This window comes from Schistocerca piceifrons, chromosome 2 (genome assembly GCF_021461385.2).
Source record: "Schistocerca piceifrons isolate TAMUIC-IGC-003096 chromosome 2, iqSchPice1.1, whole genome shotgun sequence".
NCBI classification, from domain to species: domain Eukaryota; kingdom Metazoa; phylum Arthropoda; class Insecta; order Orthoptera; family Acrididae; genus Schistocerca; species Schistocerca piceifrons.
The window spans coordinates 215,671,989-215,693,703 of NC_060139.1; the positions used below are offsets into that span (position 1 = coordinate 215,671,989).

A 21,715-nucleotide genomic window follows, 5' to 3' on the forward strand; every position below is an offset into this window, starting at 1 on the left:
ATGCAGAGATGGTAATGTTTTAAAATGTGCTTGATCTTAATTGACATTGGTGAGTTTGGCTATGAGTTAAGTAAAGTTGGCCGCGCACCTCAGGGACAGAGAAGGGAAGTAGCATGACCACTGCAGGTTTAAGAGGATGTGAGAGGAGGATTGTTTGTCATCTAGTACTAACAACTCACGGGCATGCACAACTCGTACCGACCAGGTGTTGTGGTATAAATTTTGACACGGAAGTAACCTGGATTCTCATATGCGCATCATAGAGATGGTCATCCTCAAATGCGGTATGTGCTAACAACTCACGGGCATGCACAGCTCGTACCGACCAGGTGCTATGGTATAAATTTTGACATGGAAGTAACCTGGATTCTAATATGCGCATCACAGAGATAGTCATCCTCAAATGTGGTATGTATTTGTAGCAAGGAATAAGAAATTAAACTAAGGCTGTTGTAATATAGCACAATGAGTAGAAGAAAAGTTACATACAGAAGTTTTAGTAAACACTTCTGAGCGTGTCTGATATTGTATAATGTATTTAAATGTAAATAAAATTACTTTTAATAAGCAGTTAATCACCCACTCACACAGACAACGCAACAGATAGTCAGGCAACAACTGTGTCACAACTTTGGAGTTGAGTAATCTGAAATTGAGAACAGTCGACACAAAGTATTCCGAATGGTGCCGACTTTAACAAGCAGTACTTGGAGGCCGGCAGCTAACATATCACACCCTTACTATAGTTAGCCTGTTGGGGTCGCCAACTAATGATAAGATCAGTACATATGTGACCTGAGGTGCTGCCCAATAATGCGAGTATTGGCTCTTGATCAGAAACGTTAGACGACCATTGGCCTAAATGAGTTGGTAACAATTTTTCTTAAAATTGTTGGTTGAGATGATTACCAGAGCTATTCAACAAATGTGTAAAAACATAGTACATAACAAAAACTGTAATTTTCACATCAAGGCAAAACAATGTACAAACTACAGTAATAACTAGTTTCGCAAATTCAAAAGCATTTCAATTGACACATTCCTGTACAAGAACTTAAACCTTCATAACACAGAAAATGAATAAATTATTAGAAGCATGCCATTCTTTAAAGAAACCAAAACAAAAACATTAAGACAGGAGATACTGTTGGGCAGAAAATGTAGGCTCCATCTATCTATCATTGCTAAAAGGATGACACCATTCAATGAAACATGAAGTGCAGATAACTGCAGGATTTTGTAGAAGGAGAGAAGTCTGGTAGAGTGGAAATTTGTTGATGAGGCATATAGATCACAAGTTAGCTGGGTAAGAGCAAGAGATTGCTGTATTTGAAACTGTAAAAGAGCCTGGTGTAGGTTAGGGCTACACCCAGGAACAGGGACTTACAATGTCAGGCCTTATGGAGTAAATCCAAGGGACAAGCAGGTTTCAAGAAACAGAATGTGGGTCCATAGTTTTATTAGTGCAAAGGCATGTTTTCGAAAGGAACTCATGTAATATGAGATGGGATTCATCATGGCAAGAGGAGGACAGATTGGAGAGTTAAAAATCTGAGAGTGGCAGAAAAATAAATAAGCAGAGGATGGAAAAGATAGAAAAATGGAAGAAAAACAACAAAAAAAAGTTGGAAAAATTAGTATGGAAATCGTTAATAAGAGGTAATGTGTGGGCGATCTATATTGATACAAAAAATGATAAAAGGAAAAAATCGATCGGAAAAGTCTTGAAAACAGACGAAATTTTTGAACCTGTGTAAAAAGAAAGCTAAAGTCACAGGAGAAAATGTAAGCTACTTAGCTTGGCAGCTAAAGTGACACAAGATAAGTGGATGGTGGAAAAGAAAATAAATGCGAAATTCGTGAATAAATTTGTGACAGACGATCGGGCTCTACAAACTGTCCTCTCTTGCCATGATGAATCCCATCTCATATTACATGAGTTCCTTTTGCACTATTAAAACTAAGGTCCCACATTCTGTTTCCTGAAACCAGCTTGTCCCTTGGAGTTACTCCATAGGGCCTAACATTGAAAGTCCCTGTTTCTGGATGCAATCCTACCCTATACCAGGCTCTTTTACAGTTTCAAATGCAGCAATCTCTTGCTCTTACCCAGCTAATCTGTGATCAGTAATTACTAAAAGTGAGACTAGTGAGTGTATGTTTGTGGGGGAGGGGGGGTTTAATCTAATGTCCTCACAATGTGGTTGCGGTGGAACGCAGTGGGAAAGGAACTAGCCGTAGGGTGCAACAGACAAGATTAAAACTGCTGAGTAATAATAACAATTTGCTGATATAGTTCGTAGGTCTGATATGTTTCTAAAACACAGGAAGGACTACTGTTGTAAAACCCCCGTGTATTTTGTACATTTAATTCACAGGAAAAAACACATTTATCAGATACTGAAAATAATAATACAGTACTTACTTTTATTTTCTTGCTGCAGGTCTCCTGAGTGCAGGAGGTATGGGACTCTGGCATGGGGTTGAATATTACGAGAAAGAGAAGATTGTTGGTGAGGAGTTCTATCGGCAGTGGAACCCCGTAAGCATTTTATATGTTGCATTTATTAACACACTAATTCAAATGCTAGGAACATAGTTGATGTTAGTTTAAAAAACCCAAATGATTGAAAATATTTAAGTCTTAAGAAAACTGCTGTACAGTTGCAGTTACATAGCTTGTTTCCAAAAGCTGACATATTGTATGTGGTCTGGCAGGTTGTAATTTTCCAGGATGACTATAATATTAATTTTCTCATGTTGCATATGGAATATTTAAAGATGAATAATACATGTTTATAGATGATTAATAACATTCCTAACATTGTTTCAGCATGCATAATTTTAAAGAGAAAATTGGCATTAAGTAATACTTGTGATTTCACATGAATCAGTAAAGATAGAGAAAAATGTACATGAGGCAGAGAAAAATTCTGAAATATTAGTTCAGAGGCATTTTTAGATTAAGATGTGCGTAGATATTTGTTGAAAATCTCTAATAATTAACTTGTAAGAATATAGATAGGCACATTGTACACAACTGAATGAGTCAAAATACAGTTTTTGCATTCAGTACATTAGTTAAACTTAAAATAAGATTTCAATTTACATAGCATTTTCCTATAATTCTTGCAGTAAACCAGTATTAATTTCACTCGCATTGGTCTGCAAATTTTGTCCTGTGTCTTCTAATTAATGTAATTGAGACCAGTAACATATCACAAATGGTGCTCTATACTGTAGACTGGTATTGGATTTTTCTTTTGTTTACCAGACAATCTGACAGTTCTATTCACATTGTCTGTCAGATTATACACTCCTGGAAATTGAAATAAGAACACCGTGAATTCATTGTCCCAGGAAGGGGAAACTTTATTGACACATTCCTGGGGTCAAATACATCACATGATCACACTGACAGAACCACAGGCACATAGACACAGGCAACAGAGCATGCACAATGTCGGCACTAGTACAGTGTATATCCACCTTTCGCAGCAATGCAGGCTGCTATTCTCCCATGGAGACGATCGTAGAGATGCTGGATGTAGTCCTGTGGAACGGCTTGCCATGCCATTTCCACCTGGCGCCTCAGTTGGACCAGCGTTCGTGCTGGACCTGCAGACCGCGTGAGACGACGCTTCATCCAGTCCCAAACATGCTCAATGGGGGACAGATCCGGAGATCTTGCTGGCCAGGGTAGTTGACTTACGCCTTCTAGAGCACGTTGGGTGGCACGGGATACATGCGGACGTGCATTGTCCTGTTGGAACAGCAAGTTCCCTTGCCGGTCTAGGAATGGTAGAACGATGGGTTCGATGACGGTTTGGATGTACCGTGCACTATTCAGTGTCCCCTCGACGATCACCAGTGGTGTACGGCCAGTGTAGGAGATCGCTCCCCACACCATGATGCCGGGTGTTGGCCCTGTGTGCCTCGGTCGTATGCAGTCCTGATTGTGGCGCTCACCTGCACGGCGCCAAACACGCATACGACCATCATTGGCACCAAGGCAGAAGCGACTCTCATCGCTGAAGACGACACGTCTCCATTCGTCCCTCCATTCACGCCTGTCGCGACACCACTGGAGGCGGACTGCACGATGTTGGGGCGTGAGCGGAAGACGGCCTAACGGTGTGTGGGACCGTAGCCCAGCTTCATGGAGACGGTTGCGAATGGTCCTCGCCGATACCCCAGGAGCAACAGTGTCCCTAATTTGCTGGGAAGTGGCGGTGCGGTCCCCTACGGCACTGCGTAGGATCCTACGGTCTTGGCGTGCATCCGTGCGTCGCTGCGGTCCGGTCCCAGGTCGACGGGCACGTGCACCTTCCGCCGACCACTGGCGACAACATCGATGTACTGTGGAGACCTCATGCCCCACGTGTTGAGCAATTCGGCGGTACGTCCACTATACGCCCTCGCTCAAAGTCCGTCAACTGCACATACGGTTCACGTCCACGCTGTCGCGGCATGCTACCAGTGTTAAAGAATGCGATGGAGCTCCGTATGCCATGGCAAACTGGCTGACACTGACGGCGGCTGTGCACAAATGCTGCGCAGCTAGCGCCATTCGACGGCCAACACCGCGGTTCCTGGTGTGTCCGCTGTGCCGTGCGTGTGATCATTGCTTGTACAGCCCTCTCGCAGTGTCCGGAGCAAGTATGGTGGGTATGACACACCGGTGTCAATGTGTTCTTTTTTCCATTTCCAGGAGTGTATGATACCTTTTGTAAGTAGTATACTCTTGCCTACTGTAACCTGTGAATGATCTCACTTGCTAGGAGAACGAAGAAATTAATGTCGTTTCCAGACTCTAAATTCAGCTACCCAAATTTCTCGTACACAAAATATTATTAAAAACGGTTAATTTCAAAAGCAACCTGAGATGAAACTCCACATCTGTGGGCTTTTAGCCAGACACTTTCAAACTTGTTAACCATCCCATAATGAAAACAATGTACAGTGTGGGAAAGTAGAGAGTCCTACTGTACTACATCTCCAGCTTTGAACCTGAGCTGAATAGAGGTTTTTATTTCTTTTGTGCTAGACCTGTAAAGTCTTTAACTCTGCATATTTCCTGTTATATCACATCTGTTATATTATCATCCTTGATGCAGTCCTTTTTGTGCAGTGGAGTTAACAAATGTTTATTTCTATTTTGTATCACAAGTGCTCTGAGTTATTAAGTTTTAATTGATTGTATATTTACGGGAAAACTTACATGTTGTGACCATGGCTTTATAAACATACAGGTAAATTCTTCATTACTACACAAAAGTAAAAAGAGCAACCAGTCATTGTTAATAATTGTATTTATTAGGAATAGGTTTTGAAGTGACAGATTCAGCATCAGATGTTTAGTATTTAAAATAGTGTATGCTAAATGCAAGATGTTGGCTGTATTTTGCTGTGCTGAAAGTTTGGTAGGATGATGGTGCCATCAAAAATCCTACACCATTTTGTGATAGTGTTGACTTTTTGAAGGAGTTTGTATTTCACAGAACAGTAAGCAACATTCAATAGAAAAGTGCTGTATCTTGTATATTAAACTCAGGCAGATGTTACAGATAGGAAAAGATTCAGGCAAAAGATACTTGCTTGGAAAGTTAGTCAGAGGTAAATTAGAAAATGGATTGGAACACTGTGGTCTGATGAAAGTAAGAGAGTTTATTCTGAAAGGATGAAACAAATTTGGACACAATGGAAGGCCAACCATCAAAAGTGATATTGATGAACTGTACTTTGCGTGGTCCTATTGGGCTCATAGGTGAAGAATAATAATAATAAACTGTCAAATATGAATTGTTTCAAAATAGTTAAAAATGGCATAAAGTCATGCAAGATTTTCAGTGGTAACACTACCTCAAGAAATTTTCATCACAATGAGAAACAGCCAACATCTCGTGTTTAGCATTAGCTACACTATGTGATCAAAAGTATCCGGACACCCTCAAAAACGTACATTTTTCATATTAGGTGCATTGTGATGCCACCTATCACCAGATACTCCATATTAGCGACCTCAGTAGTCATTAGTCATTGTGAGAGAGCAGAATGGGGCACTCCGCGGAATTCATGGGCTTCGAACGTGGTCAGGTGCTTGGGTGTCACTTGTTTCATACATCTGTACACAAGATTTCCACACTCCTAAACATCCCTAGGTCCACTGGTTCCAATGTGGTAGTCAAGTGGAAATGTGAAGGAACACATACGGCACAAAAGCGTACAGGCCAACCTCATCTGTTGACAGTTGAAGAGGGTTGTAATGTGTAATAGGCAGACATCTATCCAGACCATCACACAGGAATTCCAAACTGCATCAGGATCCACAGCAAGTACTATGACAGTTAGGCAGGAGGTGAGAAAACTGGGATTTCACGGTCGAGCAGCTGCTCTTAAGCACACACCACACTGGTAAATGCTAAACGATGCCTTGCTTGGTGTAAGAAGTGCAAACATTGGATGACTGAACAGTGAAAAAACATTATGTGGAGTGATGAATCATGGTACAGAATGTGGCGATCTGATGGCAGGGTGTGGGTATGGCGAATGCCTGGTGAACATCATCTGCAGTGTGTGTAGTGCCAACAGTAAAATTTGGAGGTGGTCGTGGTATGATGTGGGAGGCTTGCGCCCCTTGTTGTTTTGTGTGGCACTATCACAGTACAGGCCTACATTGATTTTTTAAGCGCCTTCTTGCTTCCCACTATTGAAGAGCAATTCCGGGATGACGATTGGATCTTTCAACACGATTGAGCATCTGTTCATAATGCACGGTCTGTGGCGGAGTGGTTACATGACAATAACATCCCTGTAATGGACTGGCCTGCACAGTGTCCTGAACTGAGTTCTCTAGAACACCTTCGGGATCTTTGGGATTGCTGACTTCATGCCAGGTCTTATCAACCGACATCGATACCTCTCCTCAGTGCAGCACTCCATGAGGAATGGGCTGCAATTCCCCAAGAAACCTTCCAGCACCTGATTGAACATATGTCTGTGAGCGTGGAAGCTGTCATCAAGGCTTAGGGTGGGCCAAAACCATATTGAATTCCAGCATTACCGAAGGGGGCACCATGATCTTGTAAGTCATTTTCAGCCAGGTGTCCAGATACTTTTGATCACATAGTGTAATTTAAATTTTGAACATGAAGAAAAATATAATGATGAATCTATCCGTTTTAAATTCGTAATGACACTATTTGTTCATAATAAACTGCATTACTAACAGTGGCTGATTGCCGATGTTACTTTTGTGCAAGAATTAACTTCTTGTATTCTTTTTCCTTATTTATGTGCCACAATTAATGGCAGTTTAACTTTTATTTAGGTGTGCAGCAATCTTTTTGGTTCTTGCTTACAAGTTATAATTTCTAAAATAAAATATGTTAAAGAAATATTTTGTACTAGGCACTACAAGCAGAGACGACCATCTCCTATGACTGGTCATACATCATGGCGTGGATCAGTGTTGGATTCTCCCTTGTTTCATCTTCATTATTCCTCAGCGCTGCTGTCTGCCTACGTAATGAGAAAGAGGCAGAAAAAGTGAAGAATGTGCAGTACATCATGCCAGGTATAGCTGCTTGAGGCATCTGTAAACCCAGTCCCTTGTATTTTCTAGATAAGCTTCAGCATTTAGTGAAACATCTCACAATGAAATAGTGAGTGGTAATTGTTTCCCATCTGCAGTTCCCTTCTACCTTCTATGGAAAAGAGAGGAACCTTGACTAGGATTAAAGAGAAGCACTTAGTGAAGATCATGTTCTGAGAGAGAAAAGAAGCTGATGATTGGTATAGGACAAGTTTAACTAAAATTACTGAAATGGAAAATGATGTTTACTATTTTCTTGTTGAAATAGTTGTCCTGGCAGTAAACTATAAATGTGACAGTGAATGTTGAAAGTATTGTTGTTGCCACCATTGATAATCTTTATTTTATTCAGAATTGAGAATTAAAAGTAACAGGCATGAACTAAATACACTAGGATGGAGGAACTGTTATGCAGTTACTGTTAGTCAATATTAGAGACATCCTTAAAGACAGGGAGAATAAAACTAACATACAACTTCAAAAGTGTTGTGATGTTATCTTACTTTACAGTACTGTAGAAAGTTAGGTATGAAGTGAATTAATTGTCAATAACAGTGACCAACACACTAATAATACCTTGCAAAACTCGGTGTCAGAGATACAGTTTGTGAATTAAAAGTAACAGGTACGAACTAAATACACTAGGATGGTGGAACTAGAGGATCCAAATCTGAGTATTTTGGGAGTGGTATGAGTTATTGAATGAGCAATGCACATTGGGTAGCTGCTTGTAAACTGCTTATGTTTCATAACAGCTGCCTGCGACATTGATCCTGGTGGCACTACCTTGAACAATAATATAGAAATACATGGGATGTGTCCATGGTGGAGTTTACAACTGTTTATAGTCCACAGCTCTTTGTTAAAGATGCCAGTGGACTTGCTGCAGTGGTAACACTTGTTCCCATCAGGTCACCAAAGTTAAGCGCTGTCAGGCTTGACTAGTGCTTGGATGGGTGACTGTCCAGTCAGCCGAGCACTGTTGGCAAGGAGGGTGCACTCAGCCCTTGTGAGGCCAATTGAGGAGCTACTTGATTGGGATGTAGTGACTCCTGTCATGAAAACTCACAATGGCTGGGAGAGTGGTTTGTTAACCACATGCCCCTCCATATCTGCATCCAGTGATGCCTGTGGGCTGAGAATGACACACTGAGCAGTCGTTACTGTTGGGCCTCAAGTCAGTCCTGTTCAGATGGAGTTAAAGATGGTGCATTACTAATTACAGGAATTTCCAGACATGCCTGTAACATATGTTGGAGGAGGATGTGTTACTCAGGAAGCCTTATCAGTATACAGAAAAAAAATCCAAGAGGCTTTGTTGTAATTGGAGAGAATTTGTCCATGTGGATAGAAATCTATGAGAAGCTAGGTCATTCAAGCTACAGAGGACTGAGAAGAATCTTGGTGAAGAATTGTTTGGACAGTAGCATTTGAGGAGGGGGTATTGGATCATTTGGAAGAAGATTCATCAATAGGTACCCCTGAACTTGTGCATGATGTGCATACCACAAAGAATATAGTATGGTGAATACTGTTGGAGCATCAGTTACACCATGGCATAAACAATGCAGAGAAGAGGGGCAAATGGTTTTGAATGTAGAGTTTGGTTCTCTACATGGGCTGTGTTGAAGTATGTGCTTTGATACTGACAGTCAACAGTTTCTATGAGTTTAAGTTGTTGATATAAAGTGTAAGTTGTTTGTATCAAAGACAATCAAATATTTGTGGGCTTATAATATCCATACAATTTCGCACTTAAGGGGTGGAATATTGTATATGTAAAGAGAAGCAGTCAGCAAAGTACCCAATTAAGGTGCTCACTGTTCTTTGCTAGCTATTGCTGTACAGTGCAATATTCATCATCCTTTAAAGTTGTGTTTGAATTTGTATAGGAATTTAAGACAAGAAACGAAGTGGTATTTCCAAGGAATGTAGGGAATAAGTCTAGAAGTGATTCTATTTACTCTTGTGATGCCAAACAAAGAACTGCGACACCATTGACAAACAAGCTGCTAAGATTGTGTCAAGTCAAAAGGCTTGCAGTAGGCTTTGACCCACAACAAAAATTTAATAAATGGGTAAATGACATGTGCAACCGTTTTGATCATTTTGATGCAAGACTGTCCATGATTGTTTCTGTTTTCCAGAAACACTTTTGGATTTATACAAAGATCCAATCAACTTCTTTTTTTCTCTCTCATTGATCTCCACAAGTGTAATGATTCAGTAACTAGCTGCAAGTATTAATTATGTCACATGCTTTTATTTTTCTTTAACCACATAGCCTGAGGTTAATATACAAAGCAAATAACATGCATTACTGTAGTACAGGTGATAGTACTGCCATAAGGTTTTTTTTTAAGGGACTGAGGTTTCAGATCTTCTGGTTTCAGCTATACTAAACAAACACATCTCCAACAGCTTAACATTTCGCTACTAACAGGCAATAACTGCTTTATGTAATGCTTGAAACAGGTGCTGAGGGATAACTCACATATATCATATGACTGGTCATATATTCTTGCTTGGATCGGTGTTGGCTGGGCCCTGGTTTCAGCCATATTATTCTCAGCTGCTGCCATTTGTTTGAGAGGTGAGCGAGAAAAGGAGGAAGCAATGAACATGCAGTATTTAATGCCTGGTAAGCTTTCATTTAACTAGAGCTGTGATAGATATTAATAATCATGGATAATTAATTAATAAAGCAGGAACTGTAATAGATTTCATTTAAGTAAAATTGTGTACACAGACAACAGATTTGCATGGCTTTTGCATTCTAAAGTGCTCACAATACTTATTTGAATATCTTAAATTGGCATAATTGGATAAATACTCTCTCATATTGACATAGTTTAGCATAGCTAACCTGATTGGAGAAAAGGATAATCACAAATAATTAAATGTAAAAGCTGTATTGTTTGAATTATTTTGAAGCAAGCTTGCACCAACAATAGCTAAGATAAAAAAATGGGCAAGAAGCTATAAGGAAGGAAAAAGGGAAGGCAGTAAAGCCAAAACAGGGGTCAAAAGGAAACAGTTACATGTAGAAGAGCAGAGTAGATTCTTCAGTCAGAGTAAGAATAAATTTGTGATGCTTGTGAGATAAGACACTAGGAAAAGTAGCAGTAATAATGAAGACAGTAATTTTTGATTTTAATTATAATGACAGTAATTTTTGAGTTTATTAATGTTAATGATACAAAGTACATTACTGGGTATCCAGTTTGAACTGACACTTCCATCCTCATTGACTGATTTCTATAAGGTTCTGTGAGTGTTAGTTTTGCTATCTAATAACTATGCTGAAAGTTTGTGAAGCATGTAGCCCCTTTTGATTTTGCGCTCTGAGATATGGGATGGTTGTTGAGATCTTAATAAACTGATTGTCACATGGCAGGGTTTGCTTCAGTTAAAACTTGACCATGCTTCATGTATCTGGTTGGGGCTGTTAAGGATATATTGAGATAAGAGCACAAAGCAAACTAATAAACTGAGAATAAGATTCAAATTTAATCAAAGTGTTGGGTTTGACAGTCAGTTTATTAAAGCCTAATCAGTCATCCCATGAATCAGAGCAAAGAAGTCAATGAGGGCTTAGATTTCACAGAATACTAGTGCAGTTGCTGCAAATCTAATCTGCATCAAAGGGGGTACTGGCTATCAGAATATAATTAGGGTATAAATAGTGATAAGTTACCAACAATAGTTTACAGTTTATTTGCTATCTAAATAGTAATTGCTCATAAAAGAGCTAAGAAGTTCTAATTTTTATATAAATTCAATAAGTAGTCCAAAGCCTTCCATCTTGTCTTATGGATATGGATCAATCTAGTGTCAAAACATATGATACCAAGCAACCCGAGAAATTGAATTCTGCATTTAAAAAATGCAGTAACACATAGCAGTCCCATTAGATTTGACTGCTGAGCAAATTCAGGAATGTATATGGTATGAAATAACTACCATAAAAACAATTGAAACTACTTAAAGTTATCAGTGTACCAGGCCCCAGCTGAATTCCTATTAAAATTTACATTGTCCGTAGTCCATTTTTATCAAGGATATGTTGCATAGCAAATGGTTTCACATAATTAGAAAGCACACATATTGCTCCTGGCAGCAAGATAAAATCTTTGGGTTTAAAGTGGTATAGGGTTTAAAGTGGTACAGTGTAGTACCCTCTGCCACACATTTCACAGTGGTTTGCAGAGAATGGCTGCAGATGTTTATGAATGTTCTGTTGACAAAGAGGTCATAATATTACTCAGGATCCTGAGTACCCTAAGCTCAAACATAATAATGTTTCTTGAGAAACTTCTCTCAAGGACTCATGGGTTCAAGAGCATCACTTGGGTAGTAATCAGCTCACTTTTCCCACTAACAGTGTTCTACAAATATTAGATGCAGACATCCAGTTGTCTTTCCTGACTCCATAAATAATAGAATAGAACAGAGCATAAATAATACTGGTACAAAATACCTTTCACCATGCACTGTACTACAGTTTGCAGAGTGTATGTATTGACTGTGGTTTGCAGAGTGTATGTACTGAAATACAATATGGTGCTTAAGAATGGGAATTGCAAAACAATGGAGAATAGCTGCAGCCTACTAAGTTAAGAACATGATTTTTGGTAATAGAGCAAGTAAATTTTCCAGTGTTTTTGACTGATTACAGATAGATTCCATCTTCCTAGATTTCTGACAAACATTTGATACTTTACCACATTGTCAAAAGATGGTGAAAATGCAATGGTACATAATATCTTCTTAGATATGTGATTGGTTTTGGCTTTAGAACCCAATACAGAAGATGGGAAATAAATGTTACATAGAAAAAAAGTTACATGTTATGTGCCCCAAGGAAATGTAATAGGATTGCTGTGGGGGGGAATTTTGACAATTTATGCAACAAATTGTTTTTCTAGGTTAGTTTCAGTTGGATAAATGCAGAATTTTTTGTTGGACATCGTGGAATATACTCACTTCAGCCCATATAGCTTCATGCAAGTTCCAGTAGGTGGCAGCACTATATGTAGTCTTCAAAATGGTGTCTGTAACAGAGGTGTGTTCCAAGCAGAGTGCTGTTATTGAGTTTCTTTTTACAGAAAATTATAGCACTGAAAATATTCATAGGTGCTTGCAGAATGTCTGCGTAATAAGTCATCGGATGAAGTGTCTGTCATCACTGCAACAGGGTCACGCCAACCTGTCTGATTTAACACATGCCAGCCAACCATACACAGGTGCGATTCCTGCAATGTTAGAACGAGCAGCAGACACTCTCATTTGAGGCAGTCAAGGGATCACAATCAAACCTCTCACTGCACAACTGGACGTTTCTGTTAGTAGTGCTGACACACTCGTCCACCATTTGGGGTATTCAAAGATGTGTGCCCGATGGGGTCCTCACCACCTACACACCTTCCGTCTACCATCTGTTTGGTCCAGTGAAGTATGCACTCCACGGGAAGAAGTAGGTGGATGGTGGAGAGGTTATTGGTGCAGCAAGATGTTAGCTCCAACGTTGACCACTAGGGTGATACCATGAGGGCATACATGCCCTCCCAGCAAGGAGGTGTAAGGCCATCACACTGAACCCAGATTATGGTAAAAAATAGTGTTCTGTAAACATAAATGTGGGGAATAATATGTTATGCAAATTATTTATCAGAAAGAGCTGGCAGGAAACTCAGATTGTTCAGTGGGGTTGCAGTTGTCTAAAGGAAAGTATCATTACTAGACGGTTGTGTTGAGGTTCAAATTTTACCATCAGATGTCACTATGCATAATGTTTTTGGGTCGGTCGTTAGTAGTTCTGTATTATTCTCCATACAGTGAATTACAAATAAAGTTGTTCTGTAGTTACATGTCATGCCTGTATTGTCAAACCAAATCCCCCAAGGTTATGGGCCCAGGTTAAACAAATGGGAAAACCAACATTTTACGATTAGGTGAAACCTTAAATTCATAAGCTGAAAACTAGAGAAATAAGTTTGATAACATAACAAATATGGTGCATATGACTGTTGCATACAGTGTTTGGCTATAAATGCTGTCACTTGATAATTGGAGAATGCAAGTCAAAGAACTACACATGAAAAACATTACTTGGAGGAGCTATCTAGAGACATACCACAGCCTGCAGTGATTGGTGAAGGTGAAGTGCTCTGTGCTGCAGAAAATGCATACAAAGTAAGGATAGTAGCAGACAGAAAAGTAATAACAGATTTGATTTTATCTATCAACCCCACTGAGCTGAAGCAAGTAAATAACTGCACTACACCAATTCAGGTATGGATTGAATCCGTCTATGCGTCCAAAGGACCTGCTCGCAATGCAGTGCTGGTCAAATGCCTCAAGCTTCATAAAATGCAACCTCTTGATGACATGGCACAACATGTTACTGAATTCTTCGATCTTATGGACAAGTTACAAGAAATGGATATCAACATATACAGTAATCTGTTTACAATAATGTTGCTCTACAGTCTCCCAGATAACTGCAAAAATTTTAGATGTGCTTTTGAATCCTGTGACAGTGTACAAGATGTTGAGATGCTGAAAGTAAAAATCAAGGAAGAACACAAAGCAAGGATTCAGAAAGACAGTGAGAGTATGAGTGCAACAGTGTTCATTAAATTGGGTAAACATTTTGTGAACAAGCAAAAACGTTCTGTGAGTGACAGTGACAAATCAGAAAAAAATCAAAACAAAAACAAAAAAGGGAAGAATCAGCATACAAATGCAGCTATTGTGTCAAGAAGGGACACAAAGGAGATGAGTGCTTTATCAAAAAGAAACTGGGTGTCCAAGTTGCAAACAATGTCAACGAAGGTCGTTGCTGTCTCTCTATGAAAGATTTGTGACTCCAAAAGTTTGGGTAATTAGACAGTGGTTACGCATCACACATGTGCAACAATTTGAGTGTTCACACATGTGACAAAAATGCAAGAGAATTTAATGTGTACAGAAAAAAGAACTATGCAAAAGACAGTTGGAAGTGACACACAAATCGCAAACACAGCCAGTGGCGCCAACTCCATAATGCTGAAAAACCACTTTGTACTTGCCAAAACTTGAAACCAATCTTAATTTCTGTGGCAAAGGTTGTGGACAACAACCACATAGTGACATTTGAGAAAACTCATACAGATATACAAGATACCAATGGTAAAGGTAAAGTGATTGCAAATTTTGTTGTTAACTTGTTTTAATTAGAAGAAAATTGTCCAAAGGTGTGTGTCATTGCTGAGCTGAAAGTAATGATAATTTGATTTGGAAATCTGGCATGCTTGAGTAGGTCACTTTAACTCATGAGATATGACCAAAATGCTCAAAAATAAGTATGTGACAGGTCTGAAATTCAGTGCTGTCAATTTCACTGGATGCACTATGTGTCCTAAAAGAAAAATCATGACCACTGCCTTCACCAAATGATAAGTGAAATAATAAACAAACTTCTGGAGTTAATTCACTCTGATGTCTGTGGACTAGTGAGAGAAACATCTCAAAGTGGTGCAAGATTTTTTATAGCCTTTATAGACAACTGCAGCAGATAGTTTCAAGTCTGTTTCTTTTGTCAGAAAGGAGAAGTTGTTGACAAATTCATTGAATTCAGAACCTAGTTGAAAATCAGACTAGTTATAAAATTAAATCCTTGTAGTCAGACAACAGTAAGGAGTGAAAGAATGGACTCCTTCCTCGGAATGGCAAAAATACAGTGTCATCAAACAGTTCCATACACACCGCAACAGAATGGTGTCACTGAATGAAATAACTGTTCCTTGGTCATAGTAACTCATTGTATGCTGCTCAAAGCAGTACTTCTGCCATTGTTTAGGGCCAAAGCTATCAACACAGCCAACTACATTCAAAATTGTTGGGTGCACTGTTATAGATCATCCTTCATACAGTCATGACTTCGCCTCATCCGATTTTCATCTGTTCCCAGATCTTAAAGAACATCTTTGAGGACTTCACTTTGATAGCAATGAAGTGATGCAAGCAGAGGTGAGCTTTTGGCTCCACCAGCAAAGTCAGACATTGTACAGTGACATCATCAACAGACTCGTCTCTCGTTGGGAGAAATGTGTTTGTCGTCAGGGTGACTATGTTGAGAAATAAATACATATACATGAATAATAAAGATGTAAAATGTTAATAATGTTCATTGTATTTAAAAAGGTTTAAATGTTTTCACCCAAAAAATTCAGAGGCTTTAGTTTTCAGCAGGACCTTGTAAATTAAGAATTGAGACTTAAGTTTATTGTTCCAGGGTGTAAGTCCCAGTCCTTCAACAAATTTCTCATACTTTGGTGATGGAGGCAGATGTTCTAGTTTCAGGAGACACTGTTGTAGAACCTGACATACGAAGTGATGTTTTATATGAATGTGCTTTGCCATTGAGTGAAAAACTTGATTATGTCCTAAATTTCCAGTTGACTGATTGTCATTGAACAGGGTGATGTATGACAGATTTCCTAAGTACAACTCCTTCATGAAAGCTGACAGGCGAATCAATTCCTTTGCTGCTTCGGTGAGGCTCATGTGCTCAGCTTCATGTGATGAAACAGGAATAATTCCCTGCTTGCTTGAACGTCAGGAGATTTCTGATCTGGATAATATGAGATTGTAGGTAGTATATGACTTCCTCTCACCATTGGAACTTCCCCAGTCAGCATCTGCGAAGCCAAAGGTGCTTATCCTTTCATGTTGGTCAGTTTCTTGTTTATGGTTTCTTTGAGGTATTAAAGTATTCACTTAGCCACTGTCCAGTGAAGAGAAGAATGGCTGTTATTGTACAGCTGTTGCTGCGCTGGCTTAGCTTACTGACTGCAAAGCATACGTCTAGTCGAGTACCGATGGTGCTGAACATCAACCCTCCAACCAGTTCTCTAAATGGCTAACGAATACCATATTCTGCATTCATAGCTGTTGCATCCAACTTGCTCCCAGTTGCCAATGGAGTCCTTACTGGCTTGCACTCATTCATTTTGAATTGGTCTAAACCTTTTTTGATGCAGCCACTTTGATTTCCATTGATGCACAGATAGCACCTTATGGCACCAATATCTGTGACATTAAATATGTCAGGTAACTCACACTTGATTTCTTTTGCCCTTTCTGAGTCAGCTGAAGCAATTCTATTATCATCTACTTAAATGAGTAGGAAGACTGGACATTTTGCTACACTGTCTAGAAAGATACATGGATCTGAACTTGTAGGATGCAATCCAACTGATTTTAAGGTTGCATTCAATTTGGCATACCACTGTCAACCTGTTTGATGCAGCCCATAAATGGCTTTTTTAAACTTACACAGTTTACCACCATACTTAAATGTCTGGAGCATGTCACTTGCCTTCTTGACAACAAGCTTAACTTTCTCCACATCTTTCATCTTTTGTAAAAATTTGACCAGCAAATCCAGCAGTTCCATGGGTAGTTATGTGTCAGTTGACCCACTGAGAAATTTCAATGGTGATATCCAGTTGCGAGACACGCAAGTCAAATTTGATTGATAAAGCCTTGAGTAGTCTAAATGATCCAGTTCTTGCAACTAGAGAGAATTTTTTCTCAAAGTCAACTCCAGGCTGTTGGTTGAATCCTCATGCAACTATTCTTGCTTTCCTTCTCAGCAAGGATCCATCACTTCTATATTTATCCCTCAAAACAGCCCTACAGTCAATTACTCTTTCATTTGTAGGCCTGTCTAGAATGTCCCAGGAATCATTTTTCAACAGAGACCTAATTTTCAATATACTTAGCCTCAAACTACTCACAATGGTCTGGACCACATAAGCCATCATAAACATTGATCTCTATTGCATTTGAAATGAAGTTAGCACCATGAATGAAACATCAGATGAATCTCCTCCTGGCACAGACTGTTGAGCAGGTGTGACATGTGAAGAATTACTGTCTTCATCACATGATAAGTCAGTGTCAGAATTGAATTCTTGGCCTGTAGTGACTGGAAGTCCATGTTCTTCAAAGCCATAGAATGGTTCATTATCTGACAATGACTCTGATTCAGTGTTTGTAATACAAATCCAGCACATACAGACAACTAGAAAGTCTTGGGTTGAATAAGAATATGTAAATTGTATAGGGAAGCACTCGCCTTTTAGTTGCAGCATTGAGCCTTTGACAGGCACATAGGGTAGCTGACAGCTGGGAGGAAGTGGTACCATTGCGCTCAATCTGGTGGTCATGACTATCAATTAGCTGTCCACCTGAAAGAATGGCTGCCAGTAAACTGGGATCAAGGACTAGTGTGACCATCCAGTGACAGAAAATGTGCTAAACACAATATGCTAAACTTCAGTAGGCTATGCCTTATGGAAACTCCCTCTCATTACCAGCTTTTTGAATTACAGAGTTGGGAATTACATCTTATCCTCTACCTACTGTCGCACACTCATCCGTGTAGCCACATGTCCCACTTCATCCGATTAATCTACTCTCAACCTTTCATCTCTGAAGTCTCCCTCATTCCCTTTTCTCCCCCCTCCCTCCCCCCACCCATCTACTCCTTCATTTAATCGTGTGCCACATGCATATCCTCCTGCCTACAACAGAGTGAGTTCATGAAACACATTCCTACCCCTTTTATCTTGTATCCTCTTCCTTCTAGCCATCAGCCACCCTACCCTCTTCCCTCTTTCCCTCCCCTCATTGCCTACTTTCTTCTTTCACCTATTCCACCTGATACAAACCTCAAACATCAACCATAGGCCTCAATCATAGTGCAGTAGCCACCAGGTCACCTGTTGATGTTGCAAATAATGAAACAATATGGAGTGTCTTATATTTGCATGATTAGTTTATGCACATAAAGTAGTTCTCACCAGATATCATGCATTTCAGTCTGCTGCATGCACTTTGTGGCACCACAGTCCACCTCCAAAGCCAAGTTGTCAGTGCAGCAAAATGCCATGTGAGGGACCGGTGTTCGATTCCTGCCCGTGACAGAGATTTTTCTCCATTCAGGGACTGGATGTTGCGTTGTCTTCATTGTCATTTCATTCCTATTGACACATAAGTTGCTGGAGTGGTATCAGCTAAAAAGAGGTGTACCGGATGACCGGTCTACCTGACAGGAGGCCCTAACCACACCCACACCCACTTTGCTTCATTGTCTTTGACTAATGATTACTTGAGATAATGGATAACCTATTTTATCAAGAGGCTACACAGTGGCAGAAGATTTTCCTGATGGTAGATAATTTCATTAAACCAGAGTTCTTCAATATTCTACAGCAACATTATATCAAATGTTTTAACATGAGATTTTCAATGTTAAGAAATACATTTAAATAATATTTTTAAACACCAAACCCAAATATTCTTTGGGGACAACAGTGTTAATCATTTTTATATGAATTTCTTATGCTGTAGAAATTTATTGCAGAAATTATGAAAATGGCATTATTTATAAACTTGTAGGACTTCTAACTTTTCCTATTTTGAATCATCTGTTTCTCTTTTTCAGTGTACCCACAGAAACAGCAGTATGCTTATGCCACAGGATACCCAGCCCCTTCGGCATACCCTGGGCCATACTATCATGGTTCTCAGTATGGGCCATACAACTATTAAGTGCAGCCTGCACAAGAAATAGGATGTTATTTATGACCAGCTGCACTGTTAATGTGTTGAAAACAACATATTCCTTCAACTGGTCCAAATGTTCGCAGATATGGTTTTTTCTCTGCTGAAGGACCAATGCTCATAATAAATTTCAGTCAGACAAAAGGATTCAAAAATTATGTAATTTTGGTTTTTCTGGACATTAGATTCTGAACTGACTGAACAAGTGCCTAGCCTTCCCTCACAACAAAAGCCTACTACATCCATATGACTGTATGATCCTGTGCATGGAATGTGTAAGTGGACACTAAGGGAGAGTGCATATTAATTTTTTATCCACATACATATCTCGAAGGTGCTTTGTCATAGAACTGTTATAATTTATGATGGAATATTATATGGTGAAATGCTGTATACTCTGTTCACCATATAGTCCTTCTATCTGCTGTCATTGCTTTTGTGCTGATATGTATTTACTTGTGAGTGAGGATGGGAATGTGTGTGTGTGTGTGTGTGTGTGTGTGTGTGTGTGTGTGTGTGTGTGTGTGTGTGTTTTATACGTAAGTGACCAGATACATAATCATGCACCTGTCTGTATACATGGTGCTTGTCTTTGTGTATGAATAGTCACATTGCATATGAACTGAATATTGAAATAATGGTAAAAAAAGTATGAAATTTGCTGTCTTGTGAACATATTAGTAGTAATACTGTTTGGACAGATGTGCTTCTGTGGCAGGAGTTAGACACATGAACAAATAATTAAAAAATCAAACTGGTCTGCAATTTACCAAAGAGGAGGTGAAAATATTTCTTGTCAGTGAACATGAATGATGACTTGTGCTTCCACAGAGTGTGTATGTGAGAGAGAGAGACAAAAGCAACTGCTTGCTGTTAAAATTCATGAAGAAATTCCATAAAATAAGTGTGATATATGAATTAAATTGAACTTGTAGAAGTTCCAGAATAGAATTTGTGGGTTAATATTATTAAATCATTTTTGTTTTTGTTTGTATGCATAACATCAGAGAGCTCAAAACAGAAAATGCTGAAAGGAGAAAATTCTAGAAAGAAAATATGTGATTTTTTTTTCAAGAATATTTATTTACTTAATGTTTAAGTTACAAGAAACTGTGAATTCACATCATCATCTATGTTGTGTGCTTGATGTTTAGGTAGCAGCAGACCTTTAGATGGATGTATATTATTAAATTACTGCAGTGCATTAACAAGAGTTTCTTTTTATGTTGTGAGATATATTTCAGGCATTGAAGCCTCAATTTTCTACAAAGATTGTATCATATTTTATGTATAAATCCAATAAAAATAATTTTTTTACCTAGTATTCAGTGTGTTTCCTTTCTTGTTTGAATCCTAAATTCTCATCCTTTTCTTTTTCTTTTAATTTTTATCATTGATTTTGGTAGATATCAAATCAAATACAAGATGAAAATAGGTGGTATGGTTGTTCCAGTGTGAGAAAACTGCAATAAATCAAGAAGCATACAAAGTTCAATGAATAATATGTAGAAAATATGTTATTTCTAATGAAGAAATGCTGAAGGGCACATTTGTGGAGTGTTTGATGGAACTGAGATGTATATGAGAGTTTTTACACACAAGTTTGCCAAAAAATTTTAAAAAAATTAAGATGATCTACGCAAATGTATCAGCTCCTTTACGACAGAAAAAAATCAACATTGAAGATTCGAAGAAGTAGATGGAGCAATGGCGCCCAGAGGAAGAGGAAGCAGAGCACAAGAATAGAAAGATTTCAACTCTCAGGCACATGTTAATACAAGAGCAATTCTCTGTTCAGTAGAAAATGAATAAAAAGCCAACCAAATGAAATGACAGACAAGATAGGGAAAAGAGTCTTAAAAAATAAGAAAGATTTAATCAAACACAATTTAAAAATATAACAAGAGGGGAGAGATGATAAGGAAGTAGAAAGCAAAAAGCTACAGGTAGAAAAGAGAATGGAAACAGAGCAAAGGACAATGGAAGATAGGCCTAGTAGAAGCTTGTGCCACATTGCACACTTGAGATCAATTATCATACATTTCTTGTCACTAATATCCTAAGTAAGATGAATATATAAATATAAAAATACTGGAAATGAGATATGGAGTATAAACAAGGTGATTCAAATATGTTACAATGATTTTTTTGCAGATAATTAATTTGATTCACAACAAGGGACCATACAGTATCATAATGAAGTTGCTGTTCAATCCGACAAAGTTGTAGCTGATTCTTGACAATGCCACTGGACATGCATTTTATATAAATTACTATAAGGGTAGCACAAGAGAGGAGTGATTCTGATAAATTATTTGATTAGAAGAATGTCGTCATGAGCACCTTCAGTGAAAAAAAAAATGTCATCTTCCGTTTCAGGCATACAAGAACCAGGTGTTTCCACTCTGCAGTGTTGAGTTCTAGTATTATTTCAGAGTCATAACTGTGTAGTTATCACCAACTGCCAGCAATAATTTATTCCAGGCACTCAACCTGTTCTTCATA

At 38.8% G+C, this 21,715-nt stretch overlaps 1 protein-coding gene across 2 annotated transcripts in view; it reads left to right on the top strand.

The window, feature by feature from the left end:
* Window positions 1–20,534, top strand: part of LOC124776330 — a 319,804-nt gene extending 299,270 nt beyond the window's left edge. The window contains exons 5-7 of one of the 2 annotated variants that reach the window (XM_047251268.1): window positions 2,445–2,542; window positions 7,411–7,576; window positions 19,092–20,534. In XM_047251268.1, the coding sequence (XP_047107224.1) occupies window positions 2,445–2,542; window positions 7,411–7,576; window positions 19,092–19,198 (371 nt within the window). In that variant the 3' untranslated portion in view covers window positions 19,199–20,534. Of the gene's footprint in view, window positions 1–2,444; window positions 2,543–7,410; window positions 7,577–10,069; window positions 10,236–19,091 lie in introns of both variants that reach the window. The other variant, XM_047251269.1, reaches the window with a different exon arrangement.
* The last annotated feature ends 1,181 nt before the right edge of the window (window positions 20,535–21,715 follow it).